This window comes from Papio anubis, chromosome 4 (assembly GCF_008728515.1).
Source record: "Papio anubis isolate 15944 chromosome 4, Panubis1.0, whole genome shotgun sequence".
Lineage (NCBI taxonomy): Eukaryota > Metazoa > Chordata > Mammalia > Primates > Cercopithecidae > Papio > Papio anubis.
Window position 1 is genome coordinate 148,292,346 of NC_044979.1, and position 23,522 is coordinate 148,315,867.

A 23,522-nucleotide genomic window follows, 5' to 3' on the forward strand; every position below is an offset into this window, starting at 1 on the left:
CCTGAAATATGCATTTCTAACAAGCTTCCAGGTGAGGCTGCTGCCACTGGCTCCCTTGCCACTGAGGACCACCAACCCAGGGGCTCTCAAGGGCCCTTCAAGGACATGGCAGGAGCCACAGAGGTCAAAGGGCACACAAGGGAGAGGTGGAGGACCACCCCTGAGGGCCCCTGAATCCCTGTGGCCACCAGTTACAGAAGCTGGCGCAGGGAGCAGGCATGATGGCGCAACTCTGAAGGGGACCAGAGGGCGGCGAGGGTGTCTAGGGAAGGGATGTGAGTCCATGGGGCAGGCTCAGCCACACATGCTGACCTCCCAACCCAGACACTCCAGCTATCCCCAAGGCTGACCTCCCCCGACCAACCTAGACACTCCCCAAGGTTGACCTCCCCCTACCCAGACACCCCCAAGGCTGGCCTGCCCCTACCCTGACGCCCCAGCCCCTCTCCAGGTGAGTCCTATGGGGCCCTCCTTACCGGGGTGTTGCCTTAATATGTTGGGAGCTCCTGCCCCCTGGTGTCCAGAGGGGGCACTAGGACATCCCTCAGAGGAACCCTAGAATTCTGGAGGCTGGGATCCCTGCCTGACATGTCAGTTAGTTACCAACCCACAAAGTCAGGCATACACAATCATTATAACAAATATTTTTAATTAAATTTTCAAACATGAAAGTATAAATGTTAATATTTGTTGAAAAATATATACAGCATTTCCCCCTTGTGTGAACACAATGGCTTACGGTAACAATACCCACTTACAATGAGATCTTTTAGGCACTTGGGTGTAGAATGTGCGAGAGGGAAATACGATTTTACTTTCTTGCTACCTATAGGGGCAACCAAAATTACATCTGATGAAATATTCTGTTTTCAACACTTTCAGCATTACTGACTTAAAATATACGGCGACTGGATATATAACCTTTAAAGTCCCAGTATATTTAAAACAGGAGAAATTCGATAAGTTGTTAAGATTCCAAATTCCTTTTAGTCTGTTCACGGAGATATTAAATTTCGGAAGACAGAACCCAAAAAGAGATTTCATTTCTTTATAATCACTTTGGCTTTTTTCTTTTTTGTTAAATAGATAAAAACTTTCTTGGTGGGCATCTAAGCAGGATGGAACTGATGATCCACGCACCCAGCTGCACATGTGAGGCATAAAAACTAAGATGATGAGCAGCTGTGATTTACTTTTAATTTCACATCAGCTGTAGACGTTTGGGAGACCGCTCGCTGAACGGAACAAATCACATAAAATGCAGAATCCACTCAGAAGCTGTTATTCCAGGGGAAGAGCGGGCAGGTGTCCCGAGGAGTACGTTCTTGCTGTCACAGTCTCACTGCTGGCACAGAGGTACCTTGTTTCTGCGATTTGAAGGCCACAAACTCCGGCTCAGGTGGGGATGCGGGTGTGCTGTGGCTCGTGCTGGCGTGGTCACTGCGTGGCTGGCACGGCCTGCACATGCTGCAGGAGCTGCTCGCAGTAGGTGGCCGAGCGGTGCTTGTGGATGACGGCCTCCGTCTCCCTCACCAGGAGATCTGGGAACAGCTCACTGCCCTCTTTGAGGACCTCTGTAAAACAGCAAAACACTGTGAACATGCCAGAAATAAACATGAAACCAATCTTACTTCTCGTGCAAATCAGCTTCGTATTAAAGGCCAGGCATCCGTAAAAGCATTTTCAAATGACCTGACATTGTGGGGTGGGTACACAGCAGTCACAATGTGGATACGAATGACCTGATCCCGCTGGATGGGTGCCCAGCAGTCATAATGTGGATACAAGCGACCTGATGCTGCTGGCCACGTGCATGGCAGTCATAACGTGGATACGAATGACCTGAGTCACGACGTGGAGACAAGTGACCTGACGCTGCACGGCGGTCACTACATGAATATGAGGAGCCTGATGCTGCTGGGTGGGTGTATGGCAGTCACAACGTGGATACAAATAACTTAAAATTGCCTCCTGACAGTTGTTGGTAGACCATGAAATGAAATGATGTCCTGCAGTGTCTTCAGGTGGCATTTTTGGCCTCAGAAACAGGTCTCGCAGGAGCAAATAAACAGGCTCGGAAAAATAGATGACTTTCTTATCCAACTTGCTGATGCCAATTCACCTGCTGCAGTGACTGCAAACCTGCCACGGGCCAGGCACCACGGACACAGCCGGAAGTGAGCCCACGCTTATGGAGGGTTCATCGCGAAGCAGTGGCCGATGATGAAAACCAGGAAGGCAGATGTGTTGGGGCTCGTGGTGGTGTGTGTGATGGGGGCAGTGGGAGCTGCAGGGGTGAGGCCAGCAGGGGTCGGGCATGTCTAGCTGAGGCAGGAAGGGGATGGGGAGGTTGCTGCAGTGGGTGGGGAGCCTATCAGATTCTGCTGGGAGTCTAGGAGAGGGTCCAGGACCCCAAGGTCTCTGCCTTCAGTCTTGAGGACAGATGGCCACTGAGCCACTGAGGGTGGGGGGAACTGGCAGGCAGAGTCAGGGAGGGGGGTAGCAGCCCAGGGTTCGGCACCAGGCAGCTGCACTCATGTGTGGAGCTGAGGGCAGGGTGGTGTGGAGGATGGCGTGGAGTGTGGTCTGGAGGCCAGGAGAAGAGCTCTGAGGCAGCAGTGCAGACACAGCAGAAGAGCAGTGAGGAGGCCCACATGGGCGAAGGAAAGACCAGGAGGCTGAGCAGGAGCATCCCGCAGCAGCGGAGGGTGCGTGGCCGCCAGCTGTGCCTGGCGCTGCTCGGAGGTGCAGGCAGGTGGATGGCTGCGGATGCCTGCCACGGGCCCCGGGCCGCGAGGAGGGGTAGCGTGGGCTGCTTCCAGGGAGCCTGGTGCCAGGCGGATGCACGGTGGGGGAGGTAGGGGGTGGCGTCCAGGGCATCTGTGGTTCGTTTTTTTAAACACAGGAGAAAGAATGGCCTGGACCACGCAGTGGGGAAGGGAGGTGCCCTGCGCAGTCCTGAGGAGGTGAGAGGGCCGGGCTGCAGGCTGAGCTGGTGCACAGGCACACCGGTCTTCTTGGTCTAGAGCAAGGTCCTGAAGGTGAGTGAGACTGAGGCTGCGGGTGGGGGAAGCTCAGAACTCGGGCTGATGGTGCACAGTGCAAGGCAGGAGAGCCGGGAGGGAGTAGGCAGTGCTGGGATTTGCCAGGGAGTGTGGGGATCTGGGAATGCGGGGTGGATCTGGCAGGACGGGCTCTCCCAGTGAGGCCTGCACATGGGCTGCTGTCCTCCTTTTAAACAATTTCCAATTGGACTCCAATTTGCAGTTTCGTTCCATGACCCGCACCACGGGCCGTGCCACGGGTCCATGGGCTCTGGGGCTCCCTCACTGGTTGACAACCTGATTCCATGACTCAAGGCAGGGACTCCCAACATGTGCTCCAAGGCCCTCGGGGTCCCCAGGACCCTTCAGGGGGTGAGTCAAAGCCAGGTTCGTGGTCACACGCAGAGCACGCCCGGCCTGCCTGTCACCGTACTCACACCTGCGCAGGTGCGGGAGCAGCTGAGGCCTGCACCCCCCGCCACACTCACCCTCACACACACGGTTTCCACCCGCAAGTGGGCACCAGGTGCCCCACTTCACACTGAGGACCAGGGTCGTGTAGCCGAGCTGCTTTTCCTAGGAAGAATGGCGAACGGACGGGCAGTGCACCCACGCTAGCTGTGCGGACACGGATCGGTCACAACACGGCGTGAGTCCCTCACTGCCAGGACAACCGACAGGGTTTGTGGCCCAGGATACAAGTCAAGCTTTCACACAAAAAATCAGAATTATCCAAAGCTTGTCCCTGCCGCCATAAGGCTGGATTCTTCTGAGACTGGTGCCGACTCAGGAGAGTTTCTGACGTCGCATAACAAGACGCAGTCACGTCAGGAAGATCCAAATTTCTGAGGCCGCAGGACTGGACGTAGCCACGCCGTGATGGTCCGAGTTTCTGACCATGCCTGACGGGACGTAGCCACGCCAGAAAACGGAAAGTGGCCACACCAGGAAGATCCGGCATCGCGTAACGAGACGTGGCCACGCCAGGAAGATCCGACATTGCGTAAGGGGACGTAGCCACGCCAGGAAGTGGGAAGTGACCACACCAGGAAGATCCGGCATCGCGTAATGGGACGTGGCCACGCCAGGAAGATCCGACATTGCGTAAGAGGACGTAGCCACGCCAGGAAGTGGGAAGTGGCCATACCAGGAAGATCCGGCATTGCGTAATGGGACGTGGCCACGCCAGGAAGATCGACATCGCGTAACAGGACATAGCCACGCCCGGAAGATCCGACATCACGTAACGGGACGTGGCCACGCCAGGAAGATCCGACATTGCGTAACAGGACGTAGCCACGCCAGGAAATGGGACGCAGCCGCAAGGTCCACGTAGTATTTCCCAAATGAGGTCAAAAGGCAAAGCCAGCACACTCAGGCCCAAAGCTTCCTCAGAGCAAAGGCAACAATGAGCGAGTGAAGGGGCAGCCCGCGGGTACGGGACGGGAGACCGCATCTGCGAACTGCCGCCTGACAAGGATTAATCACTGGAATATATGAGGAGCTCAGGCTCAACAGGAGAAAATCTAATAATCCAATTAAAAATGGGTGAAAGACCTGAATAGACATTTCTCACAGGTTAGCATGGAAATGACAAACAGGCATCTGAAAAGGTGCCCGACACCACTGCTCCTCAGAGAAATGCGGAGAAAAACTACAGGGAGACATCCTCTCACCCCAGTTAAAATGGCTTCTATCCAAAAGACAGGCAGAAACAAGTCCTGGCGAGGATGTGGAGGAAAGGGAACCCTCTCGCGCTGTTGGTGGGAATGTAAATTAGTACTGCTATGGAGAACAGTCTGGAGGGCCCTCAGAAAACTAAAAATAGAGCCCCATACGGCCCAGCAATCCCACTCCTGGGCATATACCCAAAAGAGAGGAAATCAGCTTGCGGAGGGAGACCTGCACGCGCATGCTGACTGCCCCGCTTCTCCACAGCCAAGGTTTGGAAGCAACTGGGCTGTCCGCGGACAGAAGAACGGAGAAGGACGATGTGGTGCACACGCAGTGGAATATTATTCAGTCATAAAAGAAATGAGATCCAGTCATTGTAACAACACGGAGGGAAGTGGAGGTTGCTATGTTAGCTGAAGTAAGTCAGGCATAGAAGGACAAATTCCGCACGTTCTCATTTGTGGGAGCTAAAAATAAAAGTAATTGAACTCATGGAGATAGAGCAGAAGGATGGTTCCCAGAGGCTGGGAAGGGGAATGGGGCCAGGGGGAGAGGTGGGAATGGTTAATGGGTACAAAACAGAATGAGTAAGAGCTAGTATTTGATAGCACAACAGCGTGACTATGGTCAACAATAATTTATCACACATTTGAACATAACGAAAAGTATCACTGAATTATTTGTAACACAAAGGGTGTTTGAAGTGATGGGGACCCCATTTCCCCAATGTGATTACACACACTGCATGCCTGTATCACAGTACCACACATGCCTTATAGACACCTATTGTGTACCCACAAAAATTAAAAATACAAATTTTATGTTAAAGCAAAGTCATTATATTCACCACCACAAAACAAAAAACAAAACAAAAAAAAGAAAAAAAAAAAAGAAAAAAAAGCAAATCATTACATTTCAAGTGCGAGATGGACCAGCGGATTTTAACACACTGAGCATGGAAGGCTCTGTGGTTGTGGCCTCAGGGCCCACGCTGTGAGTGACCTTCAAGGGGCAGTCCATGTCGCTGTTGGCGTGGTATCGAATAAGGCCCACGCCTATCTGAAAAGGCTACTAAAATACTCTTCTCTTGTCCAACTATACCTGAAGCCACAGGCGAGGTCAGCTTATTTTCCACGTATTTCAACCAGAGCCATACACATCATGACTGACTGACTGTATGGAAGATGTGCAAGTCCATTGTCTTCCATCAAGCTACACGTTTAAGACATTTCCAAAAATTGTTCTTGCAGATGATTTTGTTTCGGAAAATACTTTTCAAAAACACAAGTCATCTGTGTCAATATATACTGGGCTTACTTTATTTTAAACAATTAACAAATATTCTAGAATGCTTTCAATTTTGATTTCTGTTAGAGGAAATGTCAGCGGCTATCACCACAAAGACAGCTGCTCTCAGGGGTTGCCAAGAACTCAAGTGTGTGCCAGGCTGGAGCTGAGGCCCCTCCTGTGCCCCAGGGCCCTGTGGCCGGTCACACGGCTCAGCTACAGAGGCCCGTGGCAGGTGCTGAAAGCAGGCATCAGAACGAAGGCCAAGCCGTCGGAGTCTCACCTAAAATCGCATCCTGGATGGCCCTCTCTGGATCGTCAAGGTGAACCAGCAGCTCTCGGTACAGGTACTGGACACTGCTCTGATAGTAGGACTTTCCGTCAGCACCCTTGACACACTGCAGCCAGGTGACCAAGGTGGAGGCGGCTGCCATCCTCACATCGTTAGAAACATCGTCTAGGCGTTTTAAGAGTTCTGGAAGGAGAGAGTGAGGTGTGTGAGTCTAGAGCAGATACTTCATGTCTAAATGTCCACAAAGGCGTTTAGTTTGCACTCCCGTGGGGCACCTGCCCTGGGGTCCTAGGAAACCCACACCTCGCTGGAGACTCTGTGCATCTCGAGCCACATGCAAGGTGCTCCTGGGGCCCTGGGACCCCTGAACCCCAGCCAACAGAGTGGAGGTGGCCCAGGCCCTGCTGTGGCCCCTACAATAACCTGCCCTGTGGGCGCAGCAGACCCAAGCCCCGCTGTAGCTATAGCTGTGTGCTCACCTGGCCTCCATCTCCCCGCAGCTGTATGCTCACCTGGCCTCCACCTCCTGCTCCCAGATGCTCAGATCCCTGAGCTGGCCGCCCTCCCCAGCTCCGACCCTGCCCTCCCACCAGAGCTGAGGACTCACTGACAGACAACCCCCTACTGTAGTCAGTTTTCTGCTGCTGAAAAGAGAAGGATGATCCTTCCTGATGGGTAGAAACTTATAAGATTAATGGATATAATTTTTATCAAATTTATGCTTTTTTCACATCATCTTAAAAAAATCTCTGGCACCCCCTTCTGTGCATCATTTGGAGATTTGCAGACGACCGAGTTGCAAAACCATCCGGAGGCCCGTCTTCCCGACGCCGGAGGGGCGGCTGCCTGCGCCTGGCATGCGGCCCATCTTCCCTCTGCAAACACGAGGGTGGGCTGGGTCTCTGCTGCTTTTGCAATGTGGAGGGCATGATCCACCCTCAGCAAGCGGTTCCTGTGTAACGAAAGGCATGAAAAACATCCAAAGTTCAGGCCGTCGCGCCAAGCCAGGCTTTGAGACAAGTGGGACCCAGCGGGTTAACTCCTGGGAGATAGCCAGGTGCCTCCCTGAGGGTGCTGGGCCCTGAGGGTGCTGGGCCTTCCAGCCACCAAACACAGGACCAAGGAGAAAGGTGCGGAGGGTGCTGGGCCTTCCAGTCACCAAACACAGGCACCAAGGAGGAAGCCGCGGACAGCATCCAGGCATCATGGTGCCAAACCCTGAAGCAGCCCTGCACAGCGGGTATGCTCACTGCACGGCGGCTGCCCTCGCTGCACAGAGGGTGATCTCATTGCACAGCGGGTGATCTAGCTGCAGGGCAGGTGTCCTTGCTGCATGGTGGTGCCCTCACTGCACGTGTCTCAGGAGGAAGGACGGAGTCAGATGATCAAGTCACCCAAGGTTGGCCCACTAGCAAACGTCTATGGGCATGGACAGGATCCTCCAAGGCCTCCTGCTGGCGCGGCCGACTGTGGAATTGCAGAGTGGCATTGGCTATTGTGTTTTTATGATGATCACTCCCTGGACGGCCTGCAGGTCCACTTTTGTACCAGTTTAGGGTTCCTTTCATGCACGACTAAGCCAGGCAGAATCGGCTCACACTGGCCTGTCTGCTGTTCGCGTTTGTGTCTGCCTGTTCTGGGAGGCCTGGTTGCCTGTGCTCCCAACTCAGGACATCCTTCCCTTCCCCGCCAAGGAGGCCATGATTTCTCCAACACTCCACCCTGGGAAGCCCAGAGCTGGCACTAATGGGCAAGGAGCCTCTCAAGGAACCTTTTGTAGTGAGAATAACCACATAGGAGGCTGCAGCCCAGACGCCCAAACGCGCTCAGACACCCAAATGCGTGCAGCCTTTCCGCTGGCTCCTGTTTTAAAAAGTGAGTGAACTCCCAACAAATCGCACGGGTTGAACTTGTTCCAGAGTCAGCGGGAACAGGATGTTTATTACTACAAGAATAAAAACAGAAAAGCAAAGGTGAAAAGAATGAGTGAGAAAGGCACCCGGACCTCAAGAGTTCAGCAGGAGGCAGTTTTTCTGCCCAGCGCCGTATGTACTGTGAATCCAGGGAACTCCACATTCCTGGCTTTCGCTTCACTAACTCTGTTTTCAGCCACATTCAGTCTAGAGTTGACCCAAAGCACAGAGTGTGAAGTTCTGATGTCTCCGTTCATTTCCAGGAATTAGTAGGAACCATCTTTTAAAAACTGCTAAACATTTCTGGCATAAATACACAAAGTATAGATAATCACACAAACTAGAGATAATCAGGAAAGCCAGAGTGGCTGCTTCCCGCCCACCCCATCCCCCTTCCTCCCTCGCTGGGTAACTCCTTTCCTGAAAGTAGCGCCAGCACGCCATCCCTGTCGCTCTGGACTTCCCAGTGATCGTTCCCGTTTCCGTCTGTTCTTTATTCCTGCTTGTCTTGTTTCTCAACTTGTTTTTAGTGGATGTTACTCTTTCAGCTTTCTGAGGATCTTAAACACACTTCACAAAAGGTAACTTTGAGGTGGTTCTATTATTAGCGCTTCCTTCCCGGGCTGGGTGCGAGGCCGCCCTTAGCGCCGGGTCTCTGGTGTTATGAGGCAGTGGTCCCCAACTTTTTTGGCACCAGGGCCTGGTTTTGTGGAAGACAATTTTCCACGGACCGGGGATGGGATGGTTTCGGGATGATTCATGTATGTTACGTTTATTGTACACGTTATTTCTATGATGACTACATTGTAACATAATGAGATAATTCTACAACTCATCATCATGCAGAGTCAGTGGGAGCCTGAGCTTGTTTTCTTGCAACTAGACTGTCCCATCTGGGGACAATGGGAAACAGTGACAGATCATCAGGCATTAGAGTTTCATAAGGATCGTCAACCTCAGTCCCTCACATGCACAGTTCACAATAGGATTTGGGCTCCTATGAGAATCTGATGCCGCTGCTGATCTGACGGGAGGCAGAGCTCAGGTGGTAACGTGCGCAATGGGGAGCAGCTGTAAACACAGATGAAGCTTCACTCGCCCACTTCTCACCTCCTGCTGTGCAGCCTGGTTCCTAACAGGACCCGGACAGGTACTGGCCCATGGCCTGGGTGGTGGGGACCCTGTCCTGAGGGGTTTGTGTGCAGGCTGCCCTGAGTGAGGGGCTCTCTGAATTCATGACTCTGTTCAGTGCTGCTGCTTTTCGGGAGCTTCGAGTCGATCACCCCATTCCCCTCCCCAGTGCTCACTCTCGCCTGGGGTTGGTCTGGGGTTTGGGCTCCAAGAGGCGGTGACACTGAGGCTGTGCCCCTGGCCCCACCGGGCTGCAGGGTGGCCCGGCCCCGTCTTCCCACAGGCAGCTCCAGCCACCCCACCCTGAGGGCACTGCTTAGGGGGACCCTGCAACCCTTAAGGACTCCACTCCCGGCCACGTGGAAACTGAGCCTTGTCACCCCCACCCAGTGCTGGTTTGGAGACCTCTGCCTTGCTTCTTGCTATGCCATTTAATTTGTGGTATTTCATGTCACTGCTGTTTGTTCTCATAGTACCAACTTGAACAGAAGTCAAAGAGAAGCATTTTCTACTTTTTTTTTTTTTTTGAGATGGAGTCTGGCTCTGTCACCCAGGCTGGAGTGCAATGATACAATCTCAGCTCACTGCAACCTCTGCCTCCTGAGTTCAAGTGATTCTCCTGCCTCAGCCTCCCAAGTAGCTGGGACTACAGGTGCCCGCCACCACGTTCAGCTAATATTTTATTTTTAGTAGAGATGGGGTTTCACCATTTTGGCCAGGATGGTTTGAACTCCTGACCTCGTGATCTGCCTGCCTCAGCCTCCCAAAGTGCTGGGATTACAGGCGTGAGCCACCACGCCCAGCCACATTTTCTACTTTTTTCTATAAAACAAACCACTGTCAAACTTAAATACAGTAGTCCCTTGGTATCTGTGGAGTTTGGTTCCAAGAATCCACTCCCTCCAGGATACCAAAATCCTCAAATGCTCAAGTCTCTGATAAAATCCTCAAATGCTCAAGTCTCTGATAAAAAAAAAAGGCATAGTATTTGCACACAACCCACATACATCTTCCTGCACACCTTCAATCATCTCTAGATTACGTTTAATGCCAAATACAATGTCCCACATTGTCCTTCACGCGGGTTCAACGTTGTTTTAATGCCAAATGCAGTGTCCATGCGACGCTTCCTTCACGTGGGTTCAACGTTGTACTCGGTGCTCAACACACTCAAGCTTTGCTTTTTGGAATTGTGGAATTCTGCCCCCAATACATACATATTTATATATGCAAATATACATACAAATTTGTGTTTGTACGTGTTAATGTACAAACATGTATATATATAGCCATATATATCTCTTTCTCTCTCCATATATATATACACACACGCACACACATATATCTACTTTTAAAGACAGGGTCTTGGTCTGTTGCCCAGGCTGGGCTCAAGCGATCCTCCTGCCTCTGCCTCCCGAGTAGCTGGGACTACAGGTGTGTGCCACCAGTCCTGGCTAATTTTTAAATTTTTTGTTGAGATGGGGTCTCACTATGTTGCCCAGGATGCTCTCAAATTCCTGGGCTCAAGCAATCCTCCTGCCTAAAGTGCTGGAATTACAGGTGTGAGCCACTGCACCCTGCCCCAGATACTTTTGATCTGAGGTTGGCTGACTCCATGGATGCAAACGGAACCCAGGGATACGGAGGGCTGAGTGTAACTACATAGGCTGTGAACAACAGAAATGTCCTACCAGGATAAATCTTGATGAGTTTCTCTGGATCCGTCATGCTGCCCGAGGTTTTTAAGAACGTGTTGATAATACGGCACGAAATCAGTCGTGTCATCTGTGAATCCTCCTCCAGGGTGGTCAGGACCTGAGGCATCAGTGTTTCCTGCACGTCCTGTATCTGCAATCGGCAAACACACACGACGTGACTCATATCTGTCCTGGGGGGGGGCTCACCATCCGTGCACTCCTGCCTGGAAGGACTTATGGGGCTTGAAAGCTTTACCTAAGTAGTACGCTTGAATCTTGATTGTAAAATTTAGATTCTGACCAATTTTTAACTTGCTTACTTGATTTTTAAAAAACATGTACACTGTTTACAACTCCTGGGTGAGGCACTAACCCTGCACCAGGGTAATGGCTCGCCTGGACCCCACTGATGTGGGGCTTGCAGCTGGAGCACCAACCGCACCACCCTGTGTGTACCAGGAGGTGGCGCTCACGTCACGCGGGCACAGGGGCAGCATCTTCCCGCTGGGCGGTGGCCAGGACGGGGCGGGCATCAGCGTCTGTTTTCTGACGCCTGGTCCCAGCGGGAAGTGTTCACAGAAAAGACGTGGAAAGCCCCGGCCTGTCCTCTAGCCTGGATCCCGGGACTCGACTCCTGGTCTTGTAGCCAGCGTCGGGCCGCAAACCCGAGAAACCCCACCCTCATCCAGGGCAGCGAAACCCGCAGCACACGGGGCTGGCCGGGCCCACGGCCGGGCTCCCGCTCTCTCGCCCGCTGTCTGAACCGCGGCCCCGCTGCTGGCTCCCACCCTGCTGCGGCCAGTGTGGGGAGAGCCTTCGGGGGTACAGGCCCTAGGTGGAGGTGCAGCGGCTGCCTCCCCACGTTCCTGCTGTGGGAGTCCCGCCGGGCGCCGGGAAGCCCGTGCAGTCCCCGGCCACTGTCCACTGAGCACGCAGGGAGCCCCGTACCTGCTTTGCCGACAGGACCTCGCTGCTGGTGAGCGCCCAGAGGCAGGACACGGCAGCCGTGCGGATGGCCGCGGCTGTCCTCCCCGCGTGCCACTGCAGATTGGGGGCCAGGATGTCCTTCGTCACTGTCTCGAGGTAGCTGGGAAACTGCCTGGAACCGGAGCAGAGACGGCAGATGAGGAGGCTGGACAGGCACTCGGAAGGAACGTTTCAGTCTGGGGATGAATGGGGCTGAGGGCGAGCCAAACAGGAAAACGAACTCGACCCCAAAACACGAGGCCCCTCCTCCTCTCAGGAGCTGCTTCTCATTGTGAAGTGGGAGGTTCCTGCAGACCCAACCCCACCCGGGAGACAGCGGTGCCTGTGCAGCTGGCCTCTCCTGCGGCCAGAGAAAGAGAGCCAGAGGCCCTGGGCTGAGGGTGCACTTTTAGCCTCTCCCACTCCTAGCTCCAAAAGGAGGCTTGAGTGGCGCCTGGGCAAGGGCAGCCGTGGTGGTGTTGGCAGCACCCAGTGAGCCTCTTCCCGTCTGCATCCCTCCCCCAGAAATAGGCTGTCTCTCCAGCTACATAACCCTCCGTCCAGCAAGGACAGTCGCTGTGGCTTCAGAGAGGCAGGATGGGAGGGCCACAGGTGCGGAAACAGGCGGATCACGAGGTCAGGAGATCGAGACCATCCTGGCTAACACGGTGAAACCCCCTCTCTACTAAAAACATAAAAAATTAGCCGGGCGTGATGGCAGGCGCCTGTAGTCCCAGCTACTGGGGAGGCTGAGGCAGGAGAATGGCGTGAACCCGGGAGGCGGAGCTTGCAGTGAGCCGAGATTGTGCCACTGCACTCCAGCCTGGGCAACAAAGCGAGACTCCGTCTCAAAAAAATAAAAACCAAACGGATTAAAAAAAATCTTTCCTGCCTATTAAAATAGCTAATGAGTTTACTAAAATCACTGCCATCTCAACATTTTACTTCTCCTGACACCAACCGCCTTCCACAAGACGCTGTTAGTGCACTTTCTTTGGGAACTCAGCCCGCATGTGGAAGCTGTGCTTCGCAGTTAACTGTTCCTGGGCAGAACCTGCCACGGTTCCTCCCCACATACAGGCAGGTGTGAGTTCCAGAGGGAAGGGCCTGGACCCTGCTGTGTTATCTGCATGGTATCTGCACAAATATCAGCCTGCAAGCTGGACGGCTGTCACGGCTCTCTGTTCATATCTTTCTATGGTCCGTTCTAAACCCTGAAGTTTTTGAAGACAAGCAGGAAACAATATTTCCTGCAGTACGACGGGCGGGCTGAGGTCCGAGAGCAGAGATGAGGGTCATGAAGGAGAAAGTCTGAACGCTGGATTCTTTCCACGTGAGACTCCGGTGTGTGAACTGCTTTCCGCTTTGACGCGTTTGCTGCTGGGGCGGGTCCCGGTGCTGATGCAGCCAGATCCAGCTGCACAGGTTGGGGTGGGACCCAACTGACGGCACATTTTGCTCATAACAAAGTAAGCGGCAGGGCTCTAACAGCTGCCTCAGCAGCAGCACCCGGGCGGGGCCTCTTCCTCCACTGCCCCTCCCAGCGCTTCTGGGGGGCACCCGTGTTTCTGGCCCTTACTTCAAAGCCGTACAACTGGAGGCCCTAGGCCCTCGGTGTCTTACTGTCACCTAAAAGTTCTTTTAGATAATAGAGAGGTATTTCTACCACTTTGACCATCAGTAGTAATTGAATCAATTCTTTGTTAGGTTTGAAAAGTGCCTGAAGACTTTTAAAACAGAGGACAGCTAATACATAAGCTATTAACAGTTAATGTTCCCTAAAACTTTTTCATTCACTGGAATTTTAATGGCCACACGGAGATGACTTTGACTTAGTGTTTCTCTGTGCATTCCCTGCCGAGAGCCTGTGTTTACCCAGTGAGGATGGACAGACTGCTCCGGGGCCAGTGAAGCTCAGGGGTCGCTGCATACGCTCACCTTAGACTGGGTGTGGGGAACCCCTTGCCCAGAGAGCTGTTGGGGAGGGAGTTAGGACACTCTGGCCCACCTTAGACTCACAGTGGAGGAGGGAGGTGGGAACCCCCTTGTTCAGCGAGCTGTTGGGGAGGGAGATGGGGGCCGTGCAGAGGCAGAGCCCAGACCTACCCCTGGGAATCGATGGTGTCCGTGGCTCTGAGCAGCACAGTGGACAGGGTGGAGAACAGCTTCAGGCGCACCTGCGGGTCTCGGGAGGGCTGCAGACAGGCCCTGAGCGTGGGCATGACGTGTGGCAGGGCTTCTCCTAGGGCAGGGCCTGCAAGACACAGCACAGGCTCCTGTGCATGGCCCTCGGGAGACAGGAGGCGGCCCCGTCCAGCACAGGCCCAGGCACGGGCGCTCCCACCTGGGAGAGGACACTATTGGCCACCACCTCCCCCTTCCTCTTTCTGAATCAGTGAGGTGATTATCACAGAAAAGCAGCAATCATGCTTTTCCATATGGAAACCTTCTATTTGGCCAGGCATGGTGGCTCACGCCTATAATCCCAGCCCTTTGGGAGGCCAAGGAGGGAGGATCACCTGAGTTCCAGAGTTTAAGACCAGCCTGGTCAACAGGGTGAAACCCCATCTCCACTAAAAATACAAAAATTACCCTAGCATGGTGGTGTGTACCTGTAGTCCCACCTACTTGGGAGGCTGAGGCAGGAGAATCACTTGAACCTGGGAGGCGGAGGTTGCAGTGAGCTGAGATCACACCACTGCACTCCAGCCTGGGCGACAAAGTGAGACTCTGTCTCAAAAACAAAAACAAAAAACCAAACCTGGGTGCGGTGGTTCACTCCTGTAATCCCAGCACTTTGGGAAGCTGAGACGGTGGACCACCTGAGGTCAGGAGTTTGAGACCAGCCTGACCAACATGGAGAAAACCCCATCTCTACTAAAAATACAAAATTAGCTGGGCGTGGTGGCGGGCGCCTGTAATCCCAGCTGCTCGGGAGGCTGAGGCAGGAGAACTGCTTGAACCTGCGAGGTGGAGGTTGTGGTGAGCTGAGATCGCACTATTGCACTCCAGCCTGGGAAATAAGAGCAAAACTCTGTCTCAAAAACAAAACAAAGCAACCTTCTATTTTTCTTAAACTTTTCTAAATTTTTTGAAAAATTAAAGTCAAGCAATAGTTGAAATAACAACCAAAATAAATTGTTCTAGTGAAGGAAGTTATTTAATATCTGCCCCTCAGCGTTGCAGCCGTCACCCCGTCCACACTCAGGGCCAACCTCCTGCACCCCAGCTGCTCTCCAGTGGGTGCGAGGTGTGGGCGCCTGCACTGTGCATCCTACACCCCAACGGGTCCCCACCGCAGTAGGGCCACCCCGCCTCCCCATAAGTCTCCAGGAATCACAGGGCAAGGACAGCCCCGAGGATCCCCGTAGCATCTCCTGCCAGGCTCAGCCCGCAGGTCCAGGAGCTGAAGGGCAGGGTGGGGACTGGGTTGGGGCCACAGAGGGAGGCGCTCTGGCCCAGGGCTAGTGTAGAGGGAGCATCCGCTGGCTTATCCAAGCATCTGTGCGTCACCCTGAGCCGTCGCTGGGGACCCCGCGATGTGAGCCTTCTCCCTGGCACTGGCGGTCATCAGAGCAGGCTGCTCGGTAGTGGACCGAGACCCCCACCTGCCCTTGCCACACGGAGACGCGATGTACTCGCTGCTCTGGCTCAAAGTCAGGCCTGGCTCAGGCCTCGCGGTGGGACCAGCTGGTGTCTTGGAGAGGCTCCTCACACAGCCAGGCAGGAGGGGTTGCCTCGAAGCCACTGGGACGCCTGACTTGAGCCTCCCAGGGCAGGAGTCTCGGGCCAAGTGCCGCCCTGCCACGAGAACCATGCTGCTTCTGACCCAGTTTCTGACTGTTTCACCCTCTTTACATCTTAAACTAGAAAGAAGACAGAGTTTCTGGCTTAAATACAGAAAGAAAACAGCCGAATGTCGACAGGTCACGTCCACCTCCTGGGATGGGAGGTAAGAGGCGCGCTGAGGGGTGGGCCACTTGCTGTCAAGAGTGTTCAAACCCGATGCCCGGGGCCACGTGTCTGCCTTCCCGGCAGGAGTGCAGCAGCACGGACACTTCCGCCCGGGCCACTTGTCTGCTTTCCCGGCACCAGCGCTCCTGCTCACAGCACGGACACTTCCGCCTGAGCCATGTGTCCGCCCTCCCAGCACGAACGCTCCTGCTAGCAACACGGACACTTCCACCAGACCACGTGTCTGCCTTCCCAGGTGAGCTCTTGCTCACAGCACAGACACTTCCGCCCAGACCACCTGTCTGCCTTCCCAGGTGAGCTCCTGCTCGCAGCACGGACACTTCTGCACTGGCTTCACTTTCCCTCCATATCACACCACGCCTGTCTTCCCATTCTGCTATAAAGGCTTAGGATAATTGTGTTTAATGGTTGCCAGAGCATTTCTTCTATGGAAATACCATTATGTATTTAACTTTGTATGAGGTAGTGGGGTCACTTCCAATGTCTGCTATTAAATTATAAATTATGCCCGATGCCTATTTTTGGGTACATAGCTTTTTCCATAATTAGAATTATTTCCTTAGGAAGGATAGATTCTCATGAATGTGATTGCTGGATGAAAGAAGTGAAGATGTTGGCAATTCCAGATGTGCAACGTCCCGCTGTTTTCCAAATACTGGCAATTCCAGATGCGCACCATCCGACGGCTTTCCAAAAGCACCTTGGCACTCCCAGCTCAGCCACCCTGGGCAGAAGCTGTTTATTTCACTTAACTGGATAAAGGAAACAATGGGGCCCTCCAGTCTTTAATTCATATTTCCTCATGACTAGAAGGGCTGGATGGTTCCCACTCTATTTGCTCATTAGTTGTATTAACTCTCTTTTTTATAAAATCTGGATATTTTGCCTGTTTGTTTGGGAGTTAATGGTTTTTGTTTTTTGGAATCATGGTCTCACTCTGCTGTCTGGGCTGGAGTGCAGTGGTACAGTCACAGCTCCCTGAAGCCTCAACTCCTGGGCTCACATGAGCCTCCTGCCTCAGCCTCCATCATCAGAGCAGGCTGCTCAGTTGTGGACTCAGAGTGCTGGGATTACAGGCATGGCCACCGAGCCCAACTCTTAATGCTTTTATTCTCATTTTTTTTTTTGAGACGGAGTCTCGCTCTGTCCCCCAGGCTGGAGTGCAGGGGCACGATCTCAGCTCGCTGCAAGTTCCGCCTCCCGGGTTCACGCCATTCTCCTGCCTCAGCCTCCTGAGTAGCTGGGACTACAGGCGCCCGCCACGACGCCCAGCTAATTTTTTTTTTTTTGTATTTTTAGTAGAGATGGGGTTTCACCGTGGTCTCAATCTCCTGACCTTGTGATCCACCCGCCTCAGCTTCCCAAAGTGCAGGGATTACAGGCGTGAGCTACCGTGCCCAGCCTTTATTCTCATTTTGTGTCAGCTTTATGTAACAAAGATCTCACACTGTCATCCTTACTGCAAATACTTTCCTAAGTCTGTGTTCCTTTTATTGGGGTTCAAATGTAGTCAAATCAACGTCTTTGCAGTTCCTCCATCCTCTCAAAGTTTAGAAAGTTATCCCTTTCTGTATGTTTAAAATAACTAAAATTTAAAAGGTATCTTCCTTTTGTAAATAAGAAATTTAAAAATTTCTCCTATTAAAAAAATTGTTTTAATCCTTTTGTCTTCTGTTTATTACAGGAGTGCATGCTCATTAGAGAAAACTTAGAAAAACATAGAAAAAATAAAGAAGAAAACAAAAATCATCTGTATCCCCAAGGACGCGATGTTGGAAATATTTATTATATTTGAGGTTGTGCCGCCGATTCCCGAGAGCACGTCATGTGTGTGCGCTCAGGTGGGGCTCAGAGAAAATAATCATTGGGAAATACAGTTTTAAACCCAGCATAGTGGCTCATACCTGTAATCCCAGCACTTTGGGAGGCTGAGGTGGAAGACTGTTTGAGCCTAGGAGTTTGAGATCAGCCTCAACATCAAGAGGGGCAATGTACAGAGACCCCATCTCTACAAAAAATACAAAAATTAGCCAGGAGTGGTGGTGGGTGCCTGAGGTCCCAGCTAGTCAGGAGGCTGAGGCAGGAGGATGGCTTGAGCCCAAGAGTTCAAGACTAGTCTGGCAGTTTATATGACCTCATTTCTATAAAAAAAATACGAAAGTAGCCAGGTGGCGTGCGCCTACAATCCCATCTACTTAGGAGGCTAAGGCAGAAAAATCCCTTGAGCCCGGAAGTTCAAGGCTACAGTGAGCTGTGATCGCACCACTGCACTCCAGCCAGCCTGGGTGACAGAGTGAGACCCTGTCTCAAACAAACAAACAAAAAAACACAAAAAAACCCCACGCAGTTTTATACCCAACTCTTGACATTGAACAGCACGCTGCAGTCTTTCCGCCTTTCAGCGAATGACAGATGTGGGTCCAAAGAGATGTGTGTTCTAAGCTGCCAATCAGTTCCGCCAGCACCTTAAGAAATGCTTCTGCAAAGAGGAAGAGCAGAGGGTGGAGAAGCCACCAGAGCTGCAGTAAATGCGAGTCCTGGCTTCACTGCAAGCTGAGTCTCTTGGGGTTTGTGTGCCCAATTTTCTGGACTGTGAGGTGAAGGCTGCAGTAATTTGGTGCAAGAAGTCGTTAGAAGTAACATTCAGTAAAAATCGGAAATGGAATACCCTGGGCCCCCATCTCCAGGAGGCCCGTGGGAGAGAGGCTGAGGGAGGCCCTGAAGTCGCTGCCTCGGGAGCTCTCTGTGCTCTGCCTCCTTGTCTGTGAAACGGGGTCACAGTTCCCACCACACAGGCCAGCTGTGAGGGTAGACGAGCCGACGGCCATAAGGCTTGCAGAGCAGCATCTGGCATAAAGTGTTTAATGCCCCGAGTGCACGTCAGCAATCGCCAGCTTTGTTTTTTTTTTCTGTTTTAGAGACATGGCTTGCTCTGTTGCCCAGGCTGGAGTGCAGTGGTGCAGTCACAGCTCACTGAAGCCTCGAACTCCTGGGCTCAAGCGATCCTCCCACTTCAGCTTCCTGAGTAGCTGGGACCATAGGCACGCATCACCACGCCTGGCTAACTGTATTTTATTATTTTTAAATTTTAGATTCAGAAGTACATGTGCAGTTTTTTTCTTCATCTTTTTGGAGAGATGAGGCCTTGCCATGTTGGCCAGGCTGGTCTCAAACTCCTGACCTCAAGTGATCCTCCCACCTCAGCCTCCCAAAGTGCTGGGATTACAGGTGTGAGCCACCATGCCCAGCTAGTATTTTCTTTTCTAATTTGGAAACAGTTTTGAATACAGCTGACAAAGAACAAATATGGATATTTTTCCAGGTCTCAGAAAAAAATGGTGAGTCCCTACCAGGCACAGAGATTGCATAAGAACGATCTTAGTGTCCTCAGATGCAGAGCATGACCGCCCTGGTGCACGCATCCAACAGGAGGCGGGGGCACTTGGAACTGCACAGGGGAGCGGGAGAGCTGGGGAGGCAAACGAGGAAAAGCTACCGCGGCGAGTTCATGGCCCACGGAGCAGCACGGGCTGTGTGTCCCAAGGCTCTATGGCTGCTGAACGGATGCCTCCTTAGAGTTCTGCAGCAGATCTTGCCCCACACTGAAGCCCACTGGGCCACACTGTCCATCCCAGGAAAGTGGCCGATTTGCGGACTCAAAGAGAACCGCAGAAATTCTGGTCTCAGAGGGGCTGGGCCGAGGCCCCCACGTCACACACACAGCACCCATGTGGCCAGACAACTACATTCTGCAACAAAATCCAGACGTATTTAAGAAACCAGGCTACAAAACAGGCCACGGAAAACCACACTATGAAGGTTTCACATGAAAGCGTGTGCCTGGGCCAAGTGGAAGAGCTGCGTCCCGCAGTCTTCAACGCGATGCTCCTTAAAATGCTGGTTCTCCACAGGCAAGAGTGACTATTGGGTACTTTTAAAAACACGCCTCAGTGAATCACAGCTCAGCTGGTCGGTGCTGGTACCTGCTGAGCACCCGGGGGAGCAGGTGTGTGGCCTGGGCGGGGCCAGGCACGGCTCACCACCTGCTGGGACGGCTCACCTGACTGCGTGATGATGACACTGAACTGCAGGAGCTCTGGCGAGTGTGCTGTCCAGTCGAGGTGCGACGCAGTCACCCGCTCCAGGAGGGGACCCATGTGCTTGCGATAGAGGTCCTGGCAGCCACTGACACCCTCCGCTCTGGCCAGCAAGTCCATCGTCTCCTGTGCCTGGAGGTTACAAGTCAGAGGCTGAGACAATTCCAACACTCAGGGCTCAAGCCTGCCTGCCGGGACTCACCATCCCCCTCACGCGTAAGAACGACACAGGCCGGGCCTGCCGGGATAACCGGGAGGGAGGCTGCCACAGGGAGCCCCGACCAGGGTGCAGGAGAGTGAGAGCCACGGGCGTAGGGTGAGACCCTGATCCCATTCACGCCAACGCCGTCTCTGCAGCAAATCATGAAGCAAGCACTGTGCACACTGGGACGCACACAGCACGGGTGGTCCCGGGGCTCACACGGACCCTGGGCGTCCGCCTGGGCAGGCACTGTGCACACTGGGACGCACGCAGCACAGGTGGTTCCGGGGCTCCCACGGACCCTGGGTGTCCCCCCAGACAGGCAGGGCTCCTCTGAGGCAGTGAGGGGCAGAGACGGACGGGCAAGTGGCTTAAAGAGTTAAGCCCAGCAGACCAGACCTCCAGGTAAAACGGGGCAGAGAGAGATGATAACCTTGGCTGCCTTTTACTTTTAGCTGGATGCTCTCCTTGGGGGCTTAGGAACAGAGGAAGGGCTGAGGCTCCCTGATGGCCACTGCCTCAGGCCTGGAGTCTGAATCTGGGGCTGCCTGGCTTCCTCCCCCATGGCCAGCAGGCAAAGACTTTGCTTTCGCTGGTATCTAAGGCCCTATCAGTGACAGCGTCTGCTGAGACACACGCCCCTTGGAAAGCTTGTTTTTAAAGAGGCCCCAAGAAGGGAGGCGAGAGCAGCAGCCTCCTCCACACCAGGTTCCCCGTGGTACGTTCAGACCGTGAATCTCCCAGATCAGAGAGAACCTGCCGAGACGGGCTGTCCACAGAGACAGAACAGGAAGAAGAACTAAGTCTCAGCTTCCAGAGAGGCAGACAGACACTGCGGCCTCCAGGGGCCCGAGGAGCCCACAAGGAGGTTGGGGTTAAAAGACTTTTGTGCATAATGGCCGGGCACGGTGGCTCATGCCTATGATCCTAGCCCTTTGGGAGGCTGAGACAGGTGGCTCACCTGCGGTCAGGACCTTGAGACCAACCTGGCCAACACGGCAAAACCTTGTCTCTACTAAAAATACAAAAATTAGCTGGGCGTGGTGGCGAGCACCTGTAATCCCAGCTACTCAGTTGGCTGAGGCAGGAGAGTGCCTTGAACCCAGGAGGCGGAAGTTGCAATGAGCCGAGATCGTGCCACTGCACTTCAGCCTGGGCGACAGAGACTCCACTGAAAAAAAAGATGATTTTTGGGCATAAACAGGGAGCCCATGGGCGAGAACTAATTCTGAACACTGCGCTGCAATTAGAGTGGGAAATCGTGGTATCTTCTGTCTAGACTCACAGTCACACGTGCACTATTTTTCTTTTTTTTTGAGACGGAGTCTCGCTCTGTTGCCCAGCCCAGGCTGGAGTGCAATGGCACAATCTCGGCTCACTGCAACCTCTGCTTCCTCAGTTGAAGTGATTCTCCTGCCTCAGCCTCCTGAGTAGCTGGGATTACAGGCGCTGGCCACCACGCCCAGCTAATTTTTTGTATTTTCAGTAGAGACGGGGTTTCACCACGTTGGCCAGGATGGTCTTGAACTCCTGACCTCAGGTGACCCACCCGCCTCAGTCTCCCGATGTGCTGGGATGCGCACGGCGACACCTGCTCTATTAAACCCCACTCAGGTGTGCAGGTTTAAAGGTGATGTCTTATTTCTTGTTTGCTTCTTTGCTGTGGACCCTAAAATTAAACAGCGGTTTCCACTCCCTGATGCCGGAATACATTGGCAGCCGGAGGGCTGCCCGAAGGCTGTTACCTGGGGACTCACCCGCAAGGTTCTCAATCCCTGGTCTTTGCTGGTCAGACAGGTTTGAGGCCTGGGGCTTGCGCGCAGAGGGGATGCGTGGGAGACAGCTCCCCTCACTTAAGAGATGCCTTCCAGCTGTGAGCTCCACGAGGCCAAGCAGCAGCCACCACCGTCAGCCTTACCTTGTCCCTCAGGCCGGTGGCACTTGCAAGGGCCACTATTGTCAACAGCACGTCCATAAGCTGCAGGCTGCCCACGCCGCAGTCCTCACGACACACAGACACCAGAGTCTGCACACACAGCAGCAGGCGCTCCAGGTAGAGGTCCTGGAAGAGACCGGTGGCACCGTCAGGGCTTGGTACAGTTTGGCTGTGTCCTCACCTGAATCCTATCTTGAACTGCAGCTCCCATAATCCCCACGTGTTCTGGGAGGAACCCTGTGGGAGGGAATCGAATCATGGGGGTGGGATTTTCTGTGCTGTTCTCATGGTAGTCTCACGAGATCTGATGGTTTTATGAAGGGCAGTAACCTGCACACACTCCCTTGCTGCCGCCATGGAAGACGTGACTTTGCTCTTCCTTCGCCTGCTGCCGTGATTGTGAGGCCTCCCCAGCCACGTGGAACTCTGAGTCCATGAAACCTCTTTTCGTTATAAACTACCTAGTCTCTGGTAGGTCTTTATTAGCAGCATAAGAATGGACTAATACAGGGCTCCTGCCCTGGCCCCAGCCCAAGGGCTGACAGAACCCGCCCGGGGCTCCTAGTCTATGGCTCACAAGGGGCAGCGGGCATGGGAGAGCCCTCGCAGGGACAGCCCCCAGGTGCTGGCGCATCAACCACAGAAGGACGTGCTTGACGACGGGAAAACTCAACACAGACTGGGAGCTAAGGAATCTGTGCTTATTTTGTGAAATGGGAACAGGCACTTCAGCTATGTGGTGAAGAAGCCGCATTAGGGATGCACACCACGGTACCTGAGAGAGAAATGACGGCACATTGCATTATCTGCTTTTTAACACGCCCGAGTTCTCCCCGCCCTCCAAAGTGGCCCCAGGCAGGCAGAACATGAATGCAAAGGGCTGGCCTGCACTGAAGCTAGCGGATCTGCCACCTGCCCCTCTTCCGTGCATTTTTGGATATTTCTATAACACCAAGTTTTAACAAAGACAAAATTCTATGGTTTAAAGTGTTTCCTGATTGATGGGGAGGTGGAGTCTCAGCTCTGCACCTAAGGCTGCGCTGGTTGAAGGCTTCCCCTCCCAGCTCCAGCCTCATCTGCTGTGAATCAGCCAGGATCTGAAGCCCGCAACACAGTGGCCGTGTGCTGGACCCAAGAATTCCTACGGCTTTGTGTATGCTTACTTCTTTCTAAATAAATTTTAACTTATTTTTCAGAGACAGGGTCTTGCTCTGTTGCCCAGGCTGGAGTGCAGTGGTGTCACTGCAGCCTCAAACTCCTAGGCTTAAGTGATCCTCCTGCCGTGGCCTCCCAAAGGGCTGGGATTAC

At 53.3% G+C, this 23,522-nt stretch overlaps 1 protein-coding gene across 2 annotated transcripts in view; it reads right to left on the reverse strand.

The window, feature by feature from the left end:
- Nucleotides 1–636: 636 nt before the first annotated feature.
- DNAAF5 (dynein axonemal assembly factor 5) overlaps nucleotides 637–23,522 on the reverse strand; it is a 53,301-nt gene continuing 30,415 nt past the window's right edge. The window contains exons 7-13 of one of the 2 annotated variants that reach the window (XM_021935577.2): nucleotides 22,197–22,340; nucleotides 20,040–20,208; nucleotides 14,111–14,258; nucleotides 11,987–12,137; nucleotides 11,033–11,189; nucleotides 6,289–6,480; nucleotides 637–1,574 (exon numbers count right to left, since the gene is read on the reverse strand). In XM_021935577.2, the coding sequence (XP_021791269.2) occupies nucleotides 1,438–1,574; nucleotides 6,289–6,480; nucleotides 11,033–11,189; nucleotides 11,987–12,137; nucleotides 14,111–14,258; nucleotides 20,040–20,208; nucleotides 22,197–22,340 (1,098 nt within the window). In that variant the 3' untranslated portion in view covers nucleotides 637–1,437. The other variant, XM_021935578.2, reaches the window with a different exon arrangement.